The following is a 16,486-nucleotide window of genomic DNA, read 5'->3' on the forward strand; positions in this document are numbered from 1 at the left end:
TGAATTTATTTAGTTTTGAAAGAAATATGATTTGGTAAAGATACATTTTTACCTTTTTTTGTATTTATAATACATCTGGGGTCCCCACATACAGAGCATATGACTGATTGTAGGGAGTGGAGGCAAGGTGTGAGCTGAGGTGTCAGAGGATCTTTCTGGCCACTGTGGGGACAATAAGCAGACAGTAGAGTATAGGAAAAGAGATCAGTTGGGTGGCTGTTAAACTGGCCCACGCAGGGGCACCTGCATGGCTCAGTTAGTTAAGCATCTGCCTTTGGCTCAGGTCATGACATGGAGTCCTGGGATTGAGACCCGTGCCAGGCATCCTGATCAAGAGAGTTTGCTTCTCCCCATCCCTGTGCCCCCTCCCTCCTGCTCGTGCACTCACGTGCATGCTGTCACACACACTCTCTCTCTCAAATAAATAAAATATTTAAAATAAAATGGCCTGAGCATGAAATGATGATGATGGACTGAAGATGGAAAAGAAAGAATGAATTCTGGAGATACTTTGGATATAGAATCAACAGGACTTCATCTCTTGTGTAATATATTGTAAGAGCCTCCTAACTGGTTTCCCTGCACCCCAGACTACTACATTCAGTAACACAGGTGCTAGGGTGACCCTTTTAGACCTAAGTAGAGCATGTTCACCTCTACTCAGCATCCTCCAGTGCCTCCTCATATCACTCAGAGTAAAAGCTAAAGCCCTTGTAATGGCTAAGGCCATCTGGTTTTGCCACCTCCTCCTCCTTACCCTTTTGCTATTTCCACTCCAGCCACACTCACCTCCTCCCAACAAACCAGGACAGGTCGACTCTTACCTAGCTCCAGCTCTTTACCCAGACATCCCTTTGACTCACGCCCCTACCTCCTTCTAATCTTTGTTCAGCTTCTCACTGATACTACAACCTGCTTCAAGCACCCAACCAACACTCCTGATCCTTTTTTGTTCTGCCCTTTTTGCCTATAGCACTTATTACCTACTTATTATCTGCCAACATAGTAGATAATTCACTTACATTCTGTATATTGTTGATCACCCATCACACCCACTAGGATAAAACTTCACAGAGATTGTTATTTGTTCACTGACATCCTAATTTCCTAGAACAGGCTCCATCTGACACATATTTGTAGACAACTGGATAAATGATTTAATTACCAGTTTTATGTGGGGACAGATGGAGGGAGAGGGTGAACAAGATGCCCAGGTTTCTGAAGCTAGGGTAGGGCTGGAGGAGTAGGAACACTGAAATATTTTCCAAACAGGAGATATTCCAGCTGAAGACCTCTTGGGGGGCAGCCCGGTGGTGCAGCGGTTTGGCGCTGCCTGCAGCCCAGGGTGTGATCCTGGAGACCCGGGATGGAGTCCCTTGTCTGGCTCCCTGTGTGGAGCCTGCTTCTCCCTCTGCCTGTGTCTCTGCCTCTCTCTGTGTGTCTCTATGAATAAATAAATAAATAAATAAAATCTTAAAAAAAAAAAAAAAAGAAGACCTCTTGGGTTAGGGGTGTGGAACCCACAGGAGCAAAGAAAGAAAAGGAGAGGCCTGTGGGATTACAGAAGCCCAGGGAGGAGACTTATTAGAAGAGGAGAGAGATCAGGTCAGGCAATAACTGAAGCTGACTACTGGATGGAGTCACTAGAAAGTAATACCTGGCCTGGGGGAGCCAACTCTGTGACAGGTTACAAGCTAAATTGGTCAGGCCAATTCAGAAGGAAGTGAAGGTGGCTGAAGCCAACAGGACGGGAATTTAGAGTCGCACAGACCATATGCCAATCCTAGAACAGGTCCTGTTAAATCTCTGAACCTCAGCTGTCCCAGGTAAATAAGCAGAGCACCTCCTCGCCCATTAACCTTGATGCTTGATTGCCAAATGAGAAAGAGGAAAACGCAAGATGCAATTTGGGCGTATTGTCTTCATTCTGTCAATGCGCAGACTGGCTTGGCTGCGACTGCGTCATCAACTGAAATACTGGGCAGCCCAAGGCCAGTGGGAGCTGCGCTTACCGCGGGGGACTGGACAACACGAGGAGGGCAGAGCTGTAGGCCCAGGGAAGCTGAAGTCAATCCCTTTGCACAGAACACCATCCCAAGATTAGCCGGAATTAAAGGTCTGCCTTCCTAGTCCTACACACACCAGCCCGCCCGCCCTCTCGTGGCGCAGCAAACGCTGCGGCTGGGCAGGCACACAGCACCCGCCCACGGACTGCGCCCCCCCCCCCCCCCCCTTTCCCTCTCTCTCCGCCAGCTGTCCGCCCACTGGGCTTGGACCTAGACCTAGGCAACGCCGCCTCTCGTCCCTAGCAACCACTCACCTGCTTCTCCCTTTCCGTTGGCCGGCAAATTTCCCTTTTTTATTGGTCCGCGTAACTCTATTCGGCCAATTAGTAGCAGCCACGGGGACCCAACACACTCCCACACAATTTGGGGGTGATCGTGGAGGAGCAAATTTTTCTTTTCCGAATTTATTTGTTAATTCGTTGTGAAATATCCTGGAATGAGACTCTAAAACATCTAATTTCTGTTAAGCCTGTGGCGTCTGGCCCTTGCACGCGCCCCCCTCCAAGTGGTACGGGCCGCACAGGTCCCGCCTTCCTCCCCGCGGGGGAGCCGGAGTCCTTCGCTGGGTTGAGTCGCCTCGGAGACCGAGACGATACCATCCGGGGCGAATGCGCGGGGGGACCCCAACTACCTCCCTCGCTGCCCTATTCCACTCTGACCGCCTCTCGCATCTCCTGCTCCGGCAGTGGGCACGACGCCTGGATACGGTGGTGGGACTACGCTCCCGGCGCCACGGAGGGTGCGTGGTGCGGCCGAAGGAAGGATGCACTTGGTACGGTCCACACGGCGCCCCGCCGGAAGTGAGGTGTCTCACCCCCGAAGTTCCGGCTCGCAGGGGGTGGGGAGTGTCGTTAACCGAAGTCGCCTCCGCAGTCTCGGGGATCGAGCTGGCTCGCTGCGGTGGGCTCCTGGTGAGTCGAACGAGGTCGGGGTCGGGGTCGGGCCCGGGTAGTGGTTGGAGTCGGGACCTGGGTCCTCCCCTTGAGGGCTCCGGGGTCGGCGCGCCCCCTCAGCCCGGCTCGCGGCTTGTCAGTTGTCCGTCGACCGCGGGTGCCCGCGCGGCTGCTCTCCAGAGGCCGGGCCCCGCCTGCGACAGTCGCAGCTCCTGGCCATCACAGGTGCGGGGACGACCCGGGTCCCTCTCCCTGCCGCCGTGCATCGCGGAGATCGTCCGTTTCTCCGCTGCCCCCGAGTGGACCCTGCCCCGGGGGTTGGGGGACGCCAGGGATCCAGACTGACGTACCCCGCCCGCTCCCGCGGGGCGCGTGTCGCAGCTGCCCACCCTGGCCGAGCTGTCACCGTCGCTGTCGCCTGCCCGGCTGCGCCCCCCAGCGCCCCCCAGCGCCCAGCTTCTCCTAGTCCAGGCGGCACGTTCCTGCTTCCGGAGGTTTCTGCGTGTGCATCCTCCGCATCACCTTTTAAGAGGCTGTGGTAGTGGTTCCCCTTCCTCCAGCACGGTTGCCTCTCCTCGTAGCTCCCTAGAGGCGGCGGCATGGAAAGCCCTAGATTTGAAACAAGACTGATCCGGGCTCCAGGCTTTGCGTCATTGCGATCGCTTAACCCCTTTGAGTCTCCATTTTCTTATTTGTAAAATGGGGGAGCGTACGCTATTCTTGACGTCTTGCTATTCTTGATTATGAGGGTGAGGTGAGGCGAGTCTTTTTTTTTCCCCCTCCTGTGTAATGACACTGCGTTTCGGGCGCTGTGCTCCGTCTGCACGGTGCACGCATCACCCGGGTTATTCCTTCGCTCTCCCCAAGCAGGTCTCCAGGCCGGGGCGATGTTCCGCACCGCAGTGATGATGGCGGCCAGCCTGGCTCTGACCGGGGCCGTAGTGGCTCATGCCTACTACCTCAAGCACCAGTTCTACCCCACTGTGGTGTACTTGACCAAGTCCAGCCCCAGCATGGCAGTGAGTACAGACAGGGCTCAGGGTGGGAGGAACGCCCTGGGAGGGGAGGAGGCGTTTGCTTGAGGCAGGGGCGGAGCTAGAGGTCAGGTAAGTAGACTAGAAGTGAAGAAGCTGCTAGCTGTCGTATTTTGAACTAATTGTGATGGGGACATAGGGAGGTTCCCGGGTGATGAACCCCAGACATAGCAGAGCAGAAAGTGACCTCAAACCATAGTCTCTTCTCACTCCTAGGTCCTCTACATCCAGGCCTTTGTACTTGTCTTTCTCTTGGGCAAAGTGATGGGCAAAGTGTTCTTTGGACAGCTGAGGGCAGCAGAGATGGAGGTAAGATGTTCATGACTCCAAAAGTGAGGGGCAGGGGGCTGGGCAAGCAGAATGTCTTGTGTTCCTCATCATTCCTTATTCACCCCCCAGCACCTTCTGGAACGTTCCTGGTATGCTGTCACTGAGACTTGTCTGGCCTTCACTGTCTTTCGGGACGACTTCAGCCCCCGCTTTGTTGCACTCTTCACTCTTCTTCTCTTCCTCAAGTGTTTCCACTGGCTGGCTGAGGACCGTGTGGACTTTGTGAGTTGGGTCAGAGGGTTCTCTGAAGCAGATGGGAGCCAAGGAGTGGCTTGGTGGGTAGGCTTGTGCAGTGAAGGCTGGGTTGGGGATGTGGGGTGAGCCCCAGCCTTCCTGATGGGCCCCCTTTCTGCTCTGCCTCAGATGGAACGCAGCCCCAATATCTCCTGGCTCTTTCACTGCCGCATTGTCTGTGAGTGAGATCCATGGGAGGGGATGGAGGGAGCTGGAGGGAGAAGAGACACCATGGAGGACTGGAACATGGAACATGGAAAGTCACTAACCGTGGACCTGTACACTAGAGCACAGGCATCCCCCCTCAACCCACAGCTGTACAGGAAAGATAAATTGGGAAGTTAATTTGCATCATCTCTGCCCGGTTCCACTCCAGGGCTTCTCAACTGCCCAGCCCCTTAGCTCTTGGCCTCCTCACCTGGAGCTTGGGCCGCTCTGATACCCTCCTAGGCAAAATTGGGAGTTCCCAGGGGGCTGGGTTCAATGGAGTGTGCCACCTGACTAGATGGCTAGGGCCATGATGGGCTGGAGGGTAGCAGGGAGGGCTCTTAAACCAGGAAGTGGCTGTCAGACCCTAGGCTGACCCAACCAACCCATTTGGGGGTCCCCACAGCCCTCATGTTCCTCCTGGGCATCCTGGACTTCCTCTTCGTCAGCCATGCCTATCACAGCATCCTGACCCGTGGGGCCTCTGTGCAGCTGGTGTTTGGCTTTGAGGTAAAACTGGCTTGGGAGGTTGGGAGGGCAAGCCTGAGGTGGCAGTGAACATGCCTTGAATAACACGATAAACCCTTCCTGAGCACCTGTTCTGGGGTCAGGCCTGTGCAGGCCACCAGGGAGCAGCCATCAGCCAGTCTCGGCTCCTGCCTTCTACATGCTCACACCTGGGAGAGTGGGGGGAGCACAGAAAGAGGCATGTGTGGAGGAGGAGCCCTGACCTGGCACTCAGGGAAAACGTCCTCAAAGTTGACGCCAGGGGAGCTGGCTATTGATGGATTAAGGAATTGGCTGACAGGGATCCCTGGGTGGCACAGTGGGTTAGCGCCTGCCTTTGGCCCAGGGCGCGATCCTGGAGACCCGGGATCGAATCCCACATCAGGCTCTCGGTGCATGGAGCCTGCTTCTCCCTCTGCCCCTCTCTCTCTGTGTGACTATCATAAATAAATAAAAATTAAAAAAAAAAAAAGGAATTGGCTGACAGCTAAGGAGGTGTGTTTGGTGATAACAGCTCACATTTGTTGAGTGCTAGCTGTATGCTAGACCCTGTACTGAGCGCTTGACTTGTATCTTTTCATTGGCAAAACAGTGTCATTACAAAGGGATAGTTAATTCTGTCACTTAACAGGCCGACAGGGTTGGAGGGGTCTGGTGAGTTGCCAGAAGTTGCAGGAGCTCGTGAGTGGAGGAGCTAGGAGGACGCCATTGTGTCCGAGCCCATGCTGGTATCACTGCACTGGCAGAGGGTGACTGCAGGAGGGGGTACTGTGTCTTACGGCCCCCCACCCCCTCGTCCTCCTCTAGTATGCGATCCTGATGACTATGGTGCTCACCATCTTCATCAAGTATGTCCTGCACTCCGTGGACCTCCAGAGTGAGAACCCCTGGGATAACAAGGCTGTGTACATGCTCTACACAGAGCTGTTTACAGGTGAGAAGAGCCCAGGCCTCCCCTGACCTGGATCGACATCCCCAGCCTTGCCTCCCAGGCCCTGTGACTGCACCTCCCCTTGCCCCCAGGCTTCATCAAGGTTTTGCTGTACATGGCTTTCATGACCATCATGATCAAGGTGCACACGTTCCCTCTCTTTGCTATCCGGCCTATGTACCTGGCCATGAGGTAAGCCCAGCTCAGCCCAGCCCAGCCTGCCTGACCCATACCTAATCCTACCCCATCACTCAACTTTCACTGAAACTGTCCTTTCAGACAGTTCAAGAAGGCTGTGACAGATGCCATCATGTCTCGCCGAGCTATCCGCAACATGAACACACTGTAAGTGGGCCGCTTTAGTGGTTCTCCCAAGCTCTGCCCCAGGTTCTCCCATCTCTGCCTCTGGTCTTGACATATCCTTGGACCATCCTAATTAGGTATCCAGATGCCACCCCAGAGGAACTCCAGGCAATGGACAATGTCTGCATCATCTGCCGAGAAGAGATGGTGACTGGTGCCAAGAGACTGCCCTGCAACCACATTTTCCACACCAGGTAGGAGGGGGCCCGGGGAGCCTGACACCAAGGAATACGGTGTGGAAGGCAGGCCCCCAGGGACCGCTGACCATTGCCTGGTCTTGACTCCCAGCTGCCTGCGTTCCTGGTTCCAACGGCAGCAGACCTGCCCTACCTGCCGTATGGACGTCCTTCGGGCATCACTGCCAACCCAGTCACCACCGCCTCCTGAACCTGCGGATCAGGGGCCACCAGCGGCTGCTCACCCCCCACCACTCCTGCCCCAGCCCCCCAACTGTGAGTGGCCCCCTCATTTGGCCATTCAACACACTCCGTTGAGTACTTGCCCTGAGCTGGGTATGGGAAATGCTGACGTGAATCAGACTCCCTGTTCTTCAGCCCAGTCTAGGTGGGGGAGAGGGTCATAGAGAGGAACATCAGTGGCTTGTAATCACGTGCTGAGCTCAGAGAGGCCTGTGAGAGCAGGGATAGAGTTCCTAAAGTTCCTAACAGTCAGCCCCTTGCATATATTTGCATTGATCTCACTTTGGACCTCTTCTCACTGCCCCGTTCTCTCGCAGTCCCACAGGGCCTCCTGCCTCCCTTTCCTCCAGGCATGTTCCCGCTGTGGCCCCCCATGGGCCCCTTCCCACCTGTCCCACCTCCCCCCAGCTCAGGAGAGCCTGTGGCCCCACCATCTACCAGTGCAGGTGAGTCCTTTGGGTACTGAGACAGCCAAGGGGTGGCAGGAATGGAAGCAGAGGTCTCTTAACTTCCTATTCTTACTCTCCAGCAGCCCTTTCTCGGCCCAATGGAGCAGCCACAACCACAGCTGCTTCTGCTGCCTCTGCCTCGGCCCCTGGCTCTGCCCCCACCCCTGAGGCTGGCCCCACCCCAGGCTTCCCCTTCCCTCCACCCTGGATGGGCATGCCGCTGCCTCCACCCTTTGGTGAGCTGAGCCACTCTCAGGGTTAATCTGGAGGGTAGGGGGTGTTAGGCCCAGGCTGAGCCTCTGCCTCTCTCCAGCCTTCCCCCCAATGCCCGTGCCCCCTGCGGGCTTTGCTGGGCTGACCCCGGAGGAGCTGCGGGCTCTGGAAGGCCATGAGCGGCAGCACCTGGAGGCTCGGCTGCAGAGCCTGCGCAACATCCACACACTGCTGGATGCCGCCATGCTGCAGATCAACCAGTACCTCACTGTGCTCGCCTCCTTGGGGTATGTCTGTTCCAGGTACGGGGGGCGGGGGGGGGGGGTGGGCGACGGCAGCGTAGAGCTGCCAACAGAAGGCCCCTGGCCAGGGTTCTCGGTCTTTTTCTTTTCTGCCACTCCGTGACGCCTATGGATTCAGGCCAACCTATCTGTAGACAGACTAGGATCCCCAGGTTCTTGAGGCCTCTGTCACAGGACTGATGTTCATTAGAGAGCTAATTTTGAGTTTTGCTCCTTTATATTTTTCTAAAGTCAAATTACTCCTAATTCTCAGTGCTTTAGTTCATCATGCGTACGCTTCTCACATATGGTGACCCTGTGCCTGGGAACAAATGCCCCTGATCTGAGACAGTATATAAAAAAGTTGCCCAGAGCCAGCCTGGCCAAAGTTCAAGTCGTGGTCCCACCACTCACTTGTTTGGTGACCACTATCACCTTAGTTGAATAGATGGGTTCTAAGTCCTGTGCACAGGTCACATGCACAGAGTGCCTGGCACACAGCAGTGACGGCACAGCCTGGGAGGGGAGCTTGAGTCTGAGATTTGAGTGTGTACAGAGCCCGGCACCCCATTAGAAATGGCAGTTTAATAGTGAACGAGGCCTGCAAGTGGTCTACAGTCCATCTGTAGTATGGAATCACGAGAACTCACACATATTCTTGTGTCTGCTGCTAAGTCAGGCTGCAGAGGTACATCAGTGCTGACTCTACCCTACAATGCTCACAAGGGACCAAAAAGTATGCCCAGTTGTGCCTGGATATCAAGGCCTCACCTGCTTCTACCTCTTCTCTTCCTAGTCCACCCCGGCTGGCCACCTCAGTCAGCCCCACTGAGGAGCCTGCCCCTGTGGTTGTCACTGCTGCCTCCCCCACCAGCATCCCCAGCTCGGAGGCCACCACACCATCCCCAGGAGCTTCCTCACCAACCCCTGAGCCTGAAAAGCCTCCAGGTAGCCTGAGTCAGCCTCGGAAGCGGGGGGTAGGGAGTGGGGAAGGAACTTCTGTAGGTTCCACTTCTGAACTCTGTCACCAGCTCCTGAGTCAATGGGCACAGAGGAGCTGCTTGAGGATGGGGAGCCTGATGCAGCAGAGCTCCGCCGCCGCCGCCTGCAAAAGTTGGAGTCCCCTGTTGCCCACTGACACTACCCTGGTCCCACCCCTGCCTCCACTCTCCTGAGCAGCCCTTGCTGTAACATGTCCTGCCACCAAGTGCCCACTCCCTCTATCTGCACCAGGGAGTAAGAACCCCAAGCTCTGAGACAAAGGAGGCAGCATCCCCTAGGCCAAATGGAAAGAAGCCTGAGGCCCCAGTTGACTCCAGCCCTTCCAGTCCCAGGCAGCCATGGGGACCTCGGGTTAGTCCCAGCCTTTCTCTCCCACCCTTCAGCCTGTCCTGCTGGGGCCGTGAAGGCAGAGAGGCATAGTCTCTGAGAAGCCCCCTACACCCTCACTCCTCTCTGGGAGAAGGGGTTGCTCCTCCAAGCCTCACTTTTGTGTGTGCGTGTGTGTGTGTGAAGTCGCTTCAGTGCTAAAACAGTATTAGCTCCCCAATCCCATGTGTGAACTTCAGGAGCTGGAGGCAGACCAGGAACTTGCTCCCTGGGCCACCCACCAAGACTGGTACTGACGTCCCTTTTGACTCTAAACTCCCTATGAGCCCTTTGTGATGGTGGCTGTGTCACTTCTGCCCTGTGGTGTTTCCGTGTCTTACAACTGCACAGCTCAGGGAAAGGAGTGCTGGGGGTGGAGGAGCAGGTGGGCAGCCTTGAGGCACCCTGCCCTTCCCCCCAGGTCCCTCTCTCCCTGCAGTTTATAAAGTGAGACTGTTCCTAGTCTCACCCAGCAACCACTGCCCGGCCTCACTCCAGGCTGAGGGCTCATGTCTGCTCCTGAACCACTGCAAGCCTGAGAATCTGTGGAAGGTCACTTCTCAACTACAGAAATTTGAGTTTTGAAGAATTGGAATTACTTCCTTGCTGTTGTTTTTTGGCTTAAATTTTTGTCTTTGAACTTGAAATCTTGACCCTAAGAAAGAGGAGCAGGAGTGTCAGGCTCCTCCTGGTCTTTCCAGTTTAGAAAAGGCACTGGGCCAGGTAGGGACCACAGGAGCCGAGGTCTGCCTGCCCCTGTCTTTTTTTACCCTCGGTTCTGTGTTACAAGAGTTGCTGGAGACAGTTTCAGATGATTATTTAATTTGTAAATATTGTACAAATTTTAATAGCTTAAATTGTATATACAGCCTAATAAAGACTCGCATTAACAACTGGTGGAGCTGGTGTCATGGGATCAGTGTGCCAGGCTGCTTTTTCTTGCTCAGGCTGCAGACTTGAGAATCCCCAGGAACGTGGATTTAGACAAGCCATTAAACAATTGTGAAGATGTCCCCATTTTCCATATGAAGAAACTGAGCCCCAAGTCATAGAACAAGTAGGGGAGCCATGCTTTGAACCTTGTTCCTAACTAGTTTGAGGGTGGGCACTCAGGCCTCTGACCTTTGTAACTCCCAAGGGTGGGGCAAGTGTGAAGGATCATTGGCTGGGGTGGAATGGGATGGCAGGGGCAAACGGCCAGCATCTTTCTTCCTGCAAAGCCCCTGTCCAGCCTTGATAAAGAGGCCAGCAAGCTGGAAAGGCAGGCTGGGAGCTCCCAGGCACCCCCTTGTGGACACAACAGCTAAAGCTAATCACAGCTTCCCGGGGCTAGAAATACTGTCAGGCCCAAATCCTGCCTAGAATGGCAGAGGTGACTGGGCCTTCTACTCCACGGGTAAAAAGAATGAGCCCAGGGGCTGCCATGGGCGTTCTATGTCTGTACCAGCATTGCACTTGGAACTGAAGATCTCTGGGACCCAGGCCTGAGTCCTCTGTGTTCTCCATAGCCTCTACCAAACCAGGTCTGACCTGGAGCCTCAGGAATGTCTGCAGCAGTGAGGGTCTGAGGGACTAAGAAGGAATGTGCTCAGTGGGTTTACCCTGTGCTACCCTCCCCTAAACAGGGTTGGGCTATTACTTCCACTAGAGGGGCAGTTGTCAACCTCCAGAATTTGAACAGCAGAACCCAATGAGCTCTGATGAAGGCAGGGTCACCAATGTCACACAGCCCTCTCCCACTGCTGGCACCTGTGAAGAGAGTCCCATTACCCCTTAATATGAGCAAGGCCTGCTCTGAAGCTCTGAAGCCCTTTAGCCTAACTTCCTCTGCCCTGCCCAAGCTCTTAGGCCTGGCGTTTATACCTCCTGTCCTAATTGCTCCAACAGCCATCCCCCTCCTTCCAAGACACCCCTAAACTCTAGTCTGTGGGGGATGCTATTATTCAGGCTGCTCAGCTGAGCCTCAGAAGCCCTTCTCCAGGAGCCAGGCTTTGAGCTGCTGGTCAAAGTAGCCTTTGACCCGTAAGGTACCTGTCACCTCATTGATCTGGGTGACAGGTGTCTTCCCCAGCAGTAGACTCAGAAAATCTTCCACATCCTTCTGCAGGGCCTGGAGAGGGAGAGTGGAGGAAGGGGAGATGACAAATCAAACCTGGTCAGTTCATCCCCTCTAGTAGACCCCCATTCCTTCAGCCTTGAAAACGTCAAAATCAGACCTGACCCATGCCCTCACTTACCCAGATGTCTCCCTCCACCTTTCGGATCACAGTCATCTGGCGGTTGCCATGTGTGATGTCCTTGTAGACAGGGATGTTGTGCATTCGAGAGCGCCGCACAAAGTAGGGCAGGTTGGGTGGGGGGTCTGTTATATGGAAGAATGACAAGTCAAATCTTCCCAGGCCCACCTTAGCAAACACCCTTCCCCTCAGTCTACAGAGAATCCGCGCACCCAATGGTAAAGCCACCTCTAGATCTCATGAAGACCTGCTCTTTCGGGGGATCCCTGGGTGGCTCAGCAGTTTAGCACCTGCCTTTGGCCCAGGGTGTGATCCTGGAGACCCAGGATTGAGTCTCATGTCAGGCTCCCTGCATGGAGCCTGCTTCTCCCTCTGCCTGTGTCTCTGCCTCTCTCTCCCCATGTCTATCATGAATTAAAAAAAAAAAAAAAAAAAGAAAAAAGACCTGCTCTTTCCCTAAATTTAGAGCCAGGACCAGCTGCTGGTTCACCCCGGTAACCTCACAGGCCCAGTGCCGGGTGTGACAGCAGAAGGTGCTCAAGAAAAAATGAAGTTAGGGCCATGCCTCCATGGATCTTTAGGTCCTTCATCTGGGACCAATCCTTGTACTTCTCCCCTGGGTCATGGAGGCTAATACCAATCTCCAACACAAAGAAATGGGGATTTACAGCACTGAACACCTACTACCACATACAGGGCTCTGTGCTAAGTGCTTTATGTACTGTGCAGATTATCTCCATTTTGCTGAAACTGAGGTTGGGAGAAGCTAAGTGACTAACTCATGATCACACTGACAATGAACAGCAGAGCCAAATTCGAACCCAGAATTGCCCAACTCCCAAGCTCTGTTCCCAATTACGCTATAAGGCCTACTGGGGTAGGGGTGGGGTCGAACCTCTTAGGTGTTCTCTCTATGCTTCATTTTTCCTGAATGGGAAGACCTCATCCTGGCAGTGTGAATGGACCGGTACTAGTGAAACAGGGCTGCATTCCCAGGCCCGCCCTTGAACATGAGACAGATGCTAAGCCCTTAGAGACCTCAACACAAATCCTGAACCCACTGTGGAATCCCAGAGCCTCAACTGGTGAGGTAGACCACTAGGGAGGGGGAGGTTTTCCTGTAAACTTCATGCCATCACCATTGCCCAGCTCACCTCTGGGTGGCTGCCAACCACTAGGAGTGGGATAATGTTCGTGCTTCGGGGGCTCCGGGATGCTGGTAGGGGGTAACAGGCGTTCCACAAACTGGTATTCATCCACAGACTCCACAAAGCTGGGGTAATCAGGAGGCCCCTGGGTCTGGCTCTGAGGCCAAAAACAAGAATAAGCAACCATTGCTCCCATCAGCCCATCCACCACACACCCACCCCACACAGAAGAGGGAGAACTTAAGTAAAAAAAAAAGAAACACTACAGGTGCAAAGAATGGCATAAATAAAAGCCTGGAGGTAGGAAAGCATCAGACTTAAGTTTGCCAGGGTAGAGGTGAGACTGGAAAAATTCAAGCACTCGGAAGAGCCCTCCTCTCTTGGGATTTCTCTGGGTCTCAAAAGCCAAAGCCAATTTACTGTAAGTCTGACCAATATACCATTTTTCAGTATCTTAAAGTCTCCTCTAAACATCCTACACAGGGATCCCTGGGTGGTGCAGCGGTTTAGCGCCTGCCTTTGGCCCAGGGCGCGATCTGGAGACCCGGGATCGAGTCCTGCATCGGGCTCCCTGCATGGAGCCTGCTTCTCCCTCTGCCTGTGTCTCTGCCCCTCTCTCTCTCTCTCTCTCTGTGACTATCATAAATAAATAAATAATTTTTTAAAAAAAGTTTAAAAAAAATAAAATAAACATCCTACACAAATATTATAGTTCTGGATTGGACACTTCAGCAACCGTGATAACTTCAGCAAGTCACAATCATCCGATGTGACCCTCGCTTTTCTGGAACATTTTGGCCTCGTATAAACACCACTAAGCACTGGACTACAAGTATTAAGGGTACAGTTTTGACTTGATTTTTACAATGAATACAAGTTAGGTATTTTATTACTCCCTTTTTCAATCTAAAATAAAATAAGACATTAATAATCTACCTAGGGTAACTCTCCGCAATCCGTCCTCCCATCCTCCAGCCTGAAGATCCTTCTTGGACATTTCTCCCAAAAGATACCCTGGAGTCCTGACAGGCCCCGGAGTAACGAGAAGAGGGAAGCGGGATGAAGTAGCCTGTACATCATGAACTCTAGGTTCCCATTAGTGTCGCCAATGATCTGGGGTCGACCCCTACCTAACCTGTGGAACAGTAGCCCTTTTAAAAAATTAGCAGGAGTTAACGCTGCCCCTCCCAGTTCTGACTAACCTACGTTGTCCACCAATCAGGTTCTACGCCCCACACACCGAAACGCGCTGCAGGCTTTGCCTCTATCTTGTATCAGAGCTCCAGAGTTACAGGAATAACAAGACTGAAAGCAGCCCTCGTCCTCCACCTCCCGGCTGAGCGTTCTCACCAGCCGCCGTAGCCTGCAGCCCGGCGGGACGCCGGTTCTCCACCCTCTCAGCGTAGCGCGGAACACGGCCGCGGCCATCTTGAACTGCTCCCGTACACTGGCCGCCTGCGCGCGCAACCAGCTACGTCCCGCCCCTTCCTGGGCGCACCGCCTGGGACCGAAAGAACGCCTGCGCAGGCGTGAAGAGGCGGAGCTAAGCCCGCACAAAAACCTAAGGCCCTAGCGGTCGCTCCACAGTGACGTGGCACGCAGCAGACGGTGAGGACGTACGCGCCCTTGCCCCTTCCTCTTTCTCGACTCCATCTTCGCGGTAGCTGTTGCGGTGTCCGCGGTTCAGGTAATATTTCGGCCGTTGCTGGATCTGTAGGGCTTAATACCAGGTCGGCCGCGAGGTCAGAGAGCGCGGTGAAAATAGAGGGAGAGGATCTGCTTTGAGAGTCAGCTTCCCGTCCTCAGCCGACCTCACTGGCAGGCCCGGCCTTATCCACGTGAGATCCCGCGACCACCTACATCCCAGCGCGATCGGTCCCTGCCTGCCACCTTCCCCCAACCCCTTCTCTGCCAGAGCGTTCGTCTCTTACAAGCCTTTCCTTCTTCAGTCGCCGACATGCAGCTCTTTGTCCGCGCCCAGGAGCTACACACCCTCGAGGTGACCGGCCAGGAGACGGTCGCCCAAATCAAGGTAAGGCTGCGTGGTGCTTCCCGGGCATCGCCCTCTGGGGGGACGATGAAGAAGCCTTCCTGAGTTCTTCAGTCTCGCCCCCCGCGGGATCGCCGATGAGTCCTATTTTTCCCCGTAGGCTCATGTAGCCTCGCTGGAGGGCATCGCCCCGGAAGATCAAGTCCTGCTCCTGGCAGGCTCGCCTCTAGAGGATGAGGCTACCCTAGGTCAGTGTGGAGTGGAGGCTCTGACCACCCTGGAGGTAGCCGGCCGCATGCTTGGAGGTGAGTTGGGGAGCATAGTCCTTGGAAATGTTTGTAAGCCCATAATGAGTGTGGAGTGTGGAGTTCAGTATCCTCAACTCAGGGTGGTTCTTCCTGTTTACCTCCCTCATTGAGAGGTCCTTGGGAGACTGAGCCAGAGTGTAGTTTTATTTCAGTTACTTACCCTGTTTTCTCACAAAAATCAAGTCAGACTAGATTCCTGGAAGTGTTTTTCACTTCTTGTGTTTAAAGTCAGGGGCTTGAAGATCCTGAACTGAAACCTTGGAATGTACCATAGAAAACACTCTCGGCCAGAGGTTATATCTCTACAACTTTGTTCTCATTCCTTGTTGGTCTGGTTTCTTTAAAGACTTGAGTTGAGGAAGACAGGATTCTGCCGGGCGGGTCCTTCTTGCACTCCTAACTGTCCTTTGACTGTTCCCACCCCAGGTAAAGTCCATGGTTCCCTGGCCCGTGCTGGGAAAGTAAGAGGGCAGACTCCCAAGGTAGGTGAAAGTATTAGCGGGGTGTTTAGACTTTGGGTTTTGTTGTTGTTGTTGTTGTTGTGTTTTGTTTATTTGTGAGGGGTTTTTATGCATTTTGTTTTAAATCAAAGCTAAGCCAAGCAAGACCTTTGGTCTTTCCTCAGTCTGCCTTCTCCCTCTAGAATTAAGACTGAGGGAATGCATGAAAGGTCAGCCAAGGTTTGATCATCCCTCCCTTTTCCCAGGTGGCCAAACAGGAGAAAAAGAAGAAGAAGACAGGCCGAGCCAAGCGACGAATGCAGTACAACCGACGCTTTGTCAATGTTGTGCCCACCTTTGGCAAGAAGAAGGGCCCCAATGCCAACTCTTAAGTCCGTTGTAATCCTGGCTCTCCCCAATAAAGCCACTTGGTTCAGTCATCTCATTGTTTCATCTTCACACGCAGAGCCTCAGGAAGATACACAGATACACGGTTTCTAGGGCTGGTGTGTTCATTAGAACATTGAGGCCTGAATCTTAATTCTTGCCACTGTCAAGTTGGAAGATGCAGGGGCTCTTGGCTAGGATGGAGAAGAAATGATAAACTCCATAAGAAAAGGCTTACCATGAGAATTGGTAATCCAAAGATAGTAACTTAAAGATATATTTACTTGAGGGAGGGGCAGAGGAAGAAAATCTAAAAGCAGACCCCCATCTGAGCATGGGGTTGGACACAGTTCCATCTCAAGATCTGAGCTGAAACCCAGAGTAAGACGTTTAAACAACTGAGCTGCCCAGGCACCCTGTTCTTGTTCTTTAAACAGACAATAACAATTCTCAGGAGGATTATGAAGACATCAGTAGAGGAGTTTGAGTAAAAAGACCTATCAGGGAAGGCTAATCTGACCTTTCCTGAACTTGAGACCAGCTATGACTTTAATGGAGTCCAGGGCAGGGATCTAGTCTGTACCTATTTGGGAAAGTGTGGGCCAACCCTATTGGGTAGAGGCCAGTGCCAGCCCTAAAAGAGTTTGCCTAGGGCAGAACAAAAGAAATACACAGGTTGAA

The 16,486-nt window shown here is 53.6% G+C and overlaps 4 protein-coding genes across 17 annotated transcripts in view; 2 read left to right on the forward strand and 2 right to left on the reverse strand.

Moving 5' to 3' along the window:
• SPDYC (speedy/RINGO cell cycle regulator family member C) overlaps window positions 1-4,807 on the reverse strand; it is a 42,735-nt gene extending 37,928 nt beyond the window's left edge. For 4 of the 7 annotated variants that reach the window (XM_038564007.1, XM_038563999.1, XM_038564002.1 and 1 more), the window contains exon 1: window positions 2,321-4,802. The gene's annotated coding sequence lies outside the window, so the exon portion shown is untranslated. Of the gene's footprint in view, window positions 1-2,320 lie in introns of all 7 variants that reach the window. The other 3 variants (XM_038564008.1, XM_038564005.1, XM_038564006.1) reach the window with 3 other exon arrangements.
• On the forward strand, window positions 2,008-10,193 carry SYVN1 (synoviolin 1). Of its 7 annotated transcripts, none has more exons than XM_038563986.1 (17): window positions 2,008-2,116; window positions 2,753-2,977; window positions 3,827-3,978; window positions 4,210-4,302; window positions 4,393-4,545; window positions 4,687-4,735; window positions 5,171-5,274; window positions 6,079-6,205; window positions 6,295-6,394; window positions 6,482-6,547; window positions 6,643-6,759; window positions 6,854-7,017; window positions 7,335-7,430; window positions 7,517-7,669; window positions 7,747-7,948; window positions 8,724-8,875; window positions 8,959-10,193. In XM_038563986.1, the coding sequence occupies exons 2-17, from the start codon at window positions 2,830-2,832 to the stop codon at window positions 9,063-9,065; spliced, it is 1,983 nt and encodes a 660-aa protein (XP_038419914.1). In that variant the 5' UTR covers window positions 2,008-2,116; window positions 2,753-2,829; the 3' UTR covers window positions 9,066-10,193. The 7 variants fall into 7 exon arrangements, with proteins under 7 accessions (XP_038419914.1, XP_038419913.1, XP_038419912.1 ...); XM_038563985.1 differs by having other exon boundaries at window positions 2,009-2,116; window positions 7,514-7,669; XM_038563984.1 differs by having other exon boundaries at window positions 2,009-2,116; window positions 7,302-7,430; window positions 7,747-7,933; window positions 8,959-9,065.
• Window positions 10,096-14,190, reverse strand: MRPL49 (mitochondrial ribosomal protein L49). Its single transcript, XM_038564009.1, has 4 exons — window positions 14,031-14,190; window positions 12,687-12,837; window positions 11,533-11,657; window positions 10,096-11,405 (listed from the first exon to the last, which is right to left on the reverse strand). The coding sequence occupies exons 1-4, from the start codon at window positions 14,106-14,108 to the stop codon at window positions 11,259-11,261; spliced, it is 501 nt and encodes a 166-aa protein (XP_038419937.1). The 5' UTR covers window positions 14,109-14,190; the 3' UTR covers window positions 10,096-11,258.
• An 18-nt stretch (window positions 14,191-14,208) lies between these two features.
• Window positions 14,209-15,858, forward strand: FAU (FAU ubiquitin like and ribosomal protein S30 fusion). 2 transcript variants are annotated; one of them, XM_038564010.1, is made up of 5 exons: window positions 14,209-14,367; window positions 14,630-14,712; window positions 14,831-14,975; window positions 15,405-15,460; window positions 15,685-15,858. In XM_038564010.1, the coding sequence occupies exons 2-5, from the start codon at window positions 14,638-14,640 to the stop codon at window positions 15,808-15,810; spliced, it is 402 nt and encodes a 133-aa protein (XP_038419938.1). In that variant the 5' UTR covers window positions 14,209-14,367; window positions 14,630-14,637; the 3' UTR covers window positions 15,811-15,858. The 2 variants fall into 2 exon arrangements, with proteins under 2 accessions (XP_038419938.1, XP_038419939.1); XM_038564011.1 differs by having other exon boundaries at window positions 14,322-14,518.
• The last annotated feature ends 628 nt before the right edge of the window (window positions 15,859-16,486 follow it).

The sequence above is a fragment of the Canis lupus genome, chromosome 18, assembly GCF_011100685.1.
Source record: "Canis lupus familiaris isolate Mischka breed German Shepherd chromosome 18, alternate assembly UU_Cfam_GSD_1.0, whole genome shotgun sequence".
NCBI lineage: Eukaryota > Metazoa > Chordata > Mammalia > Carnivora > Canidae > Canis > Canis lupus.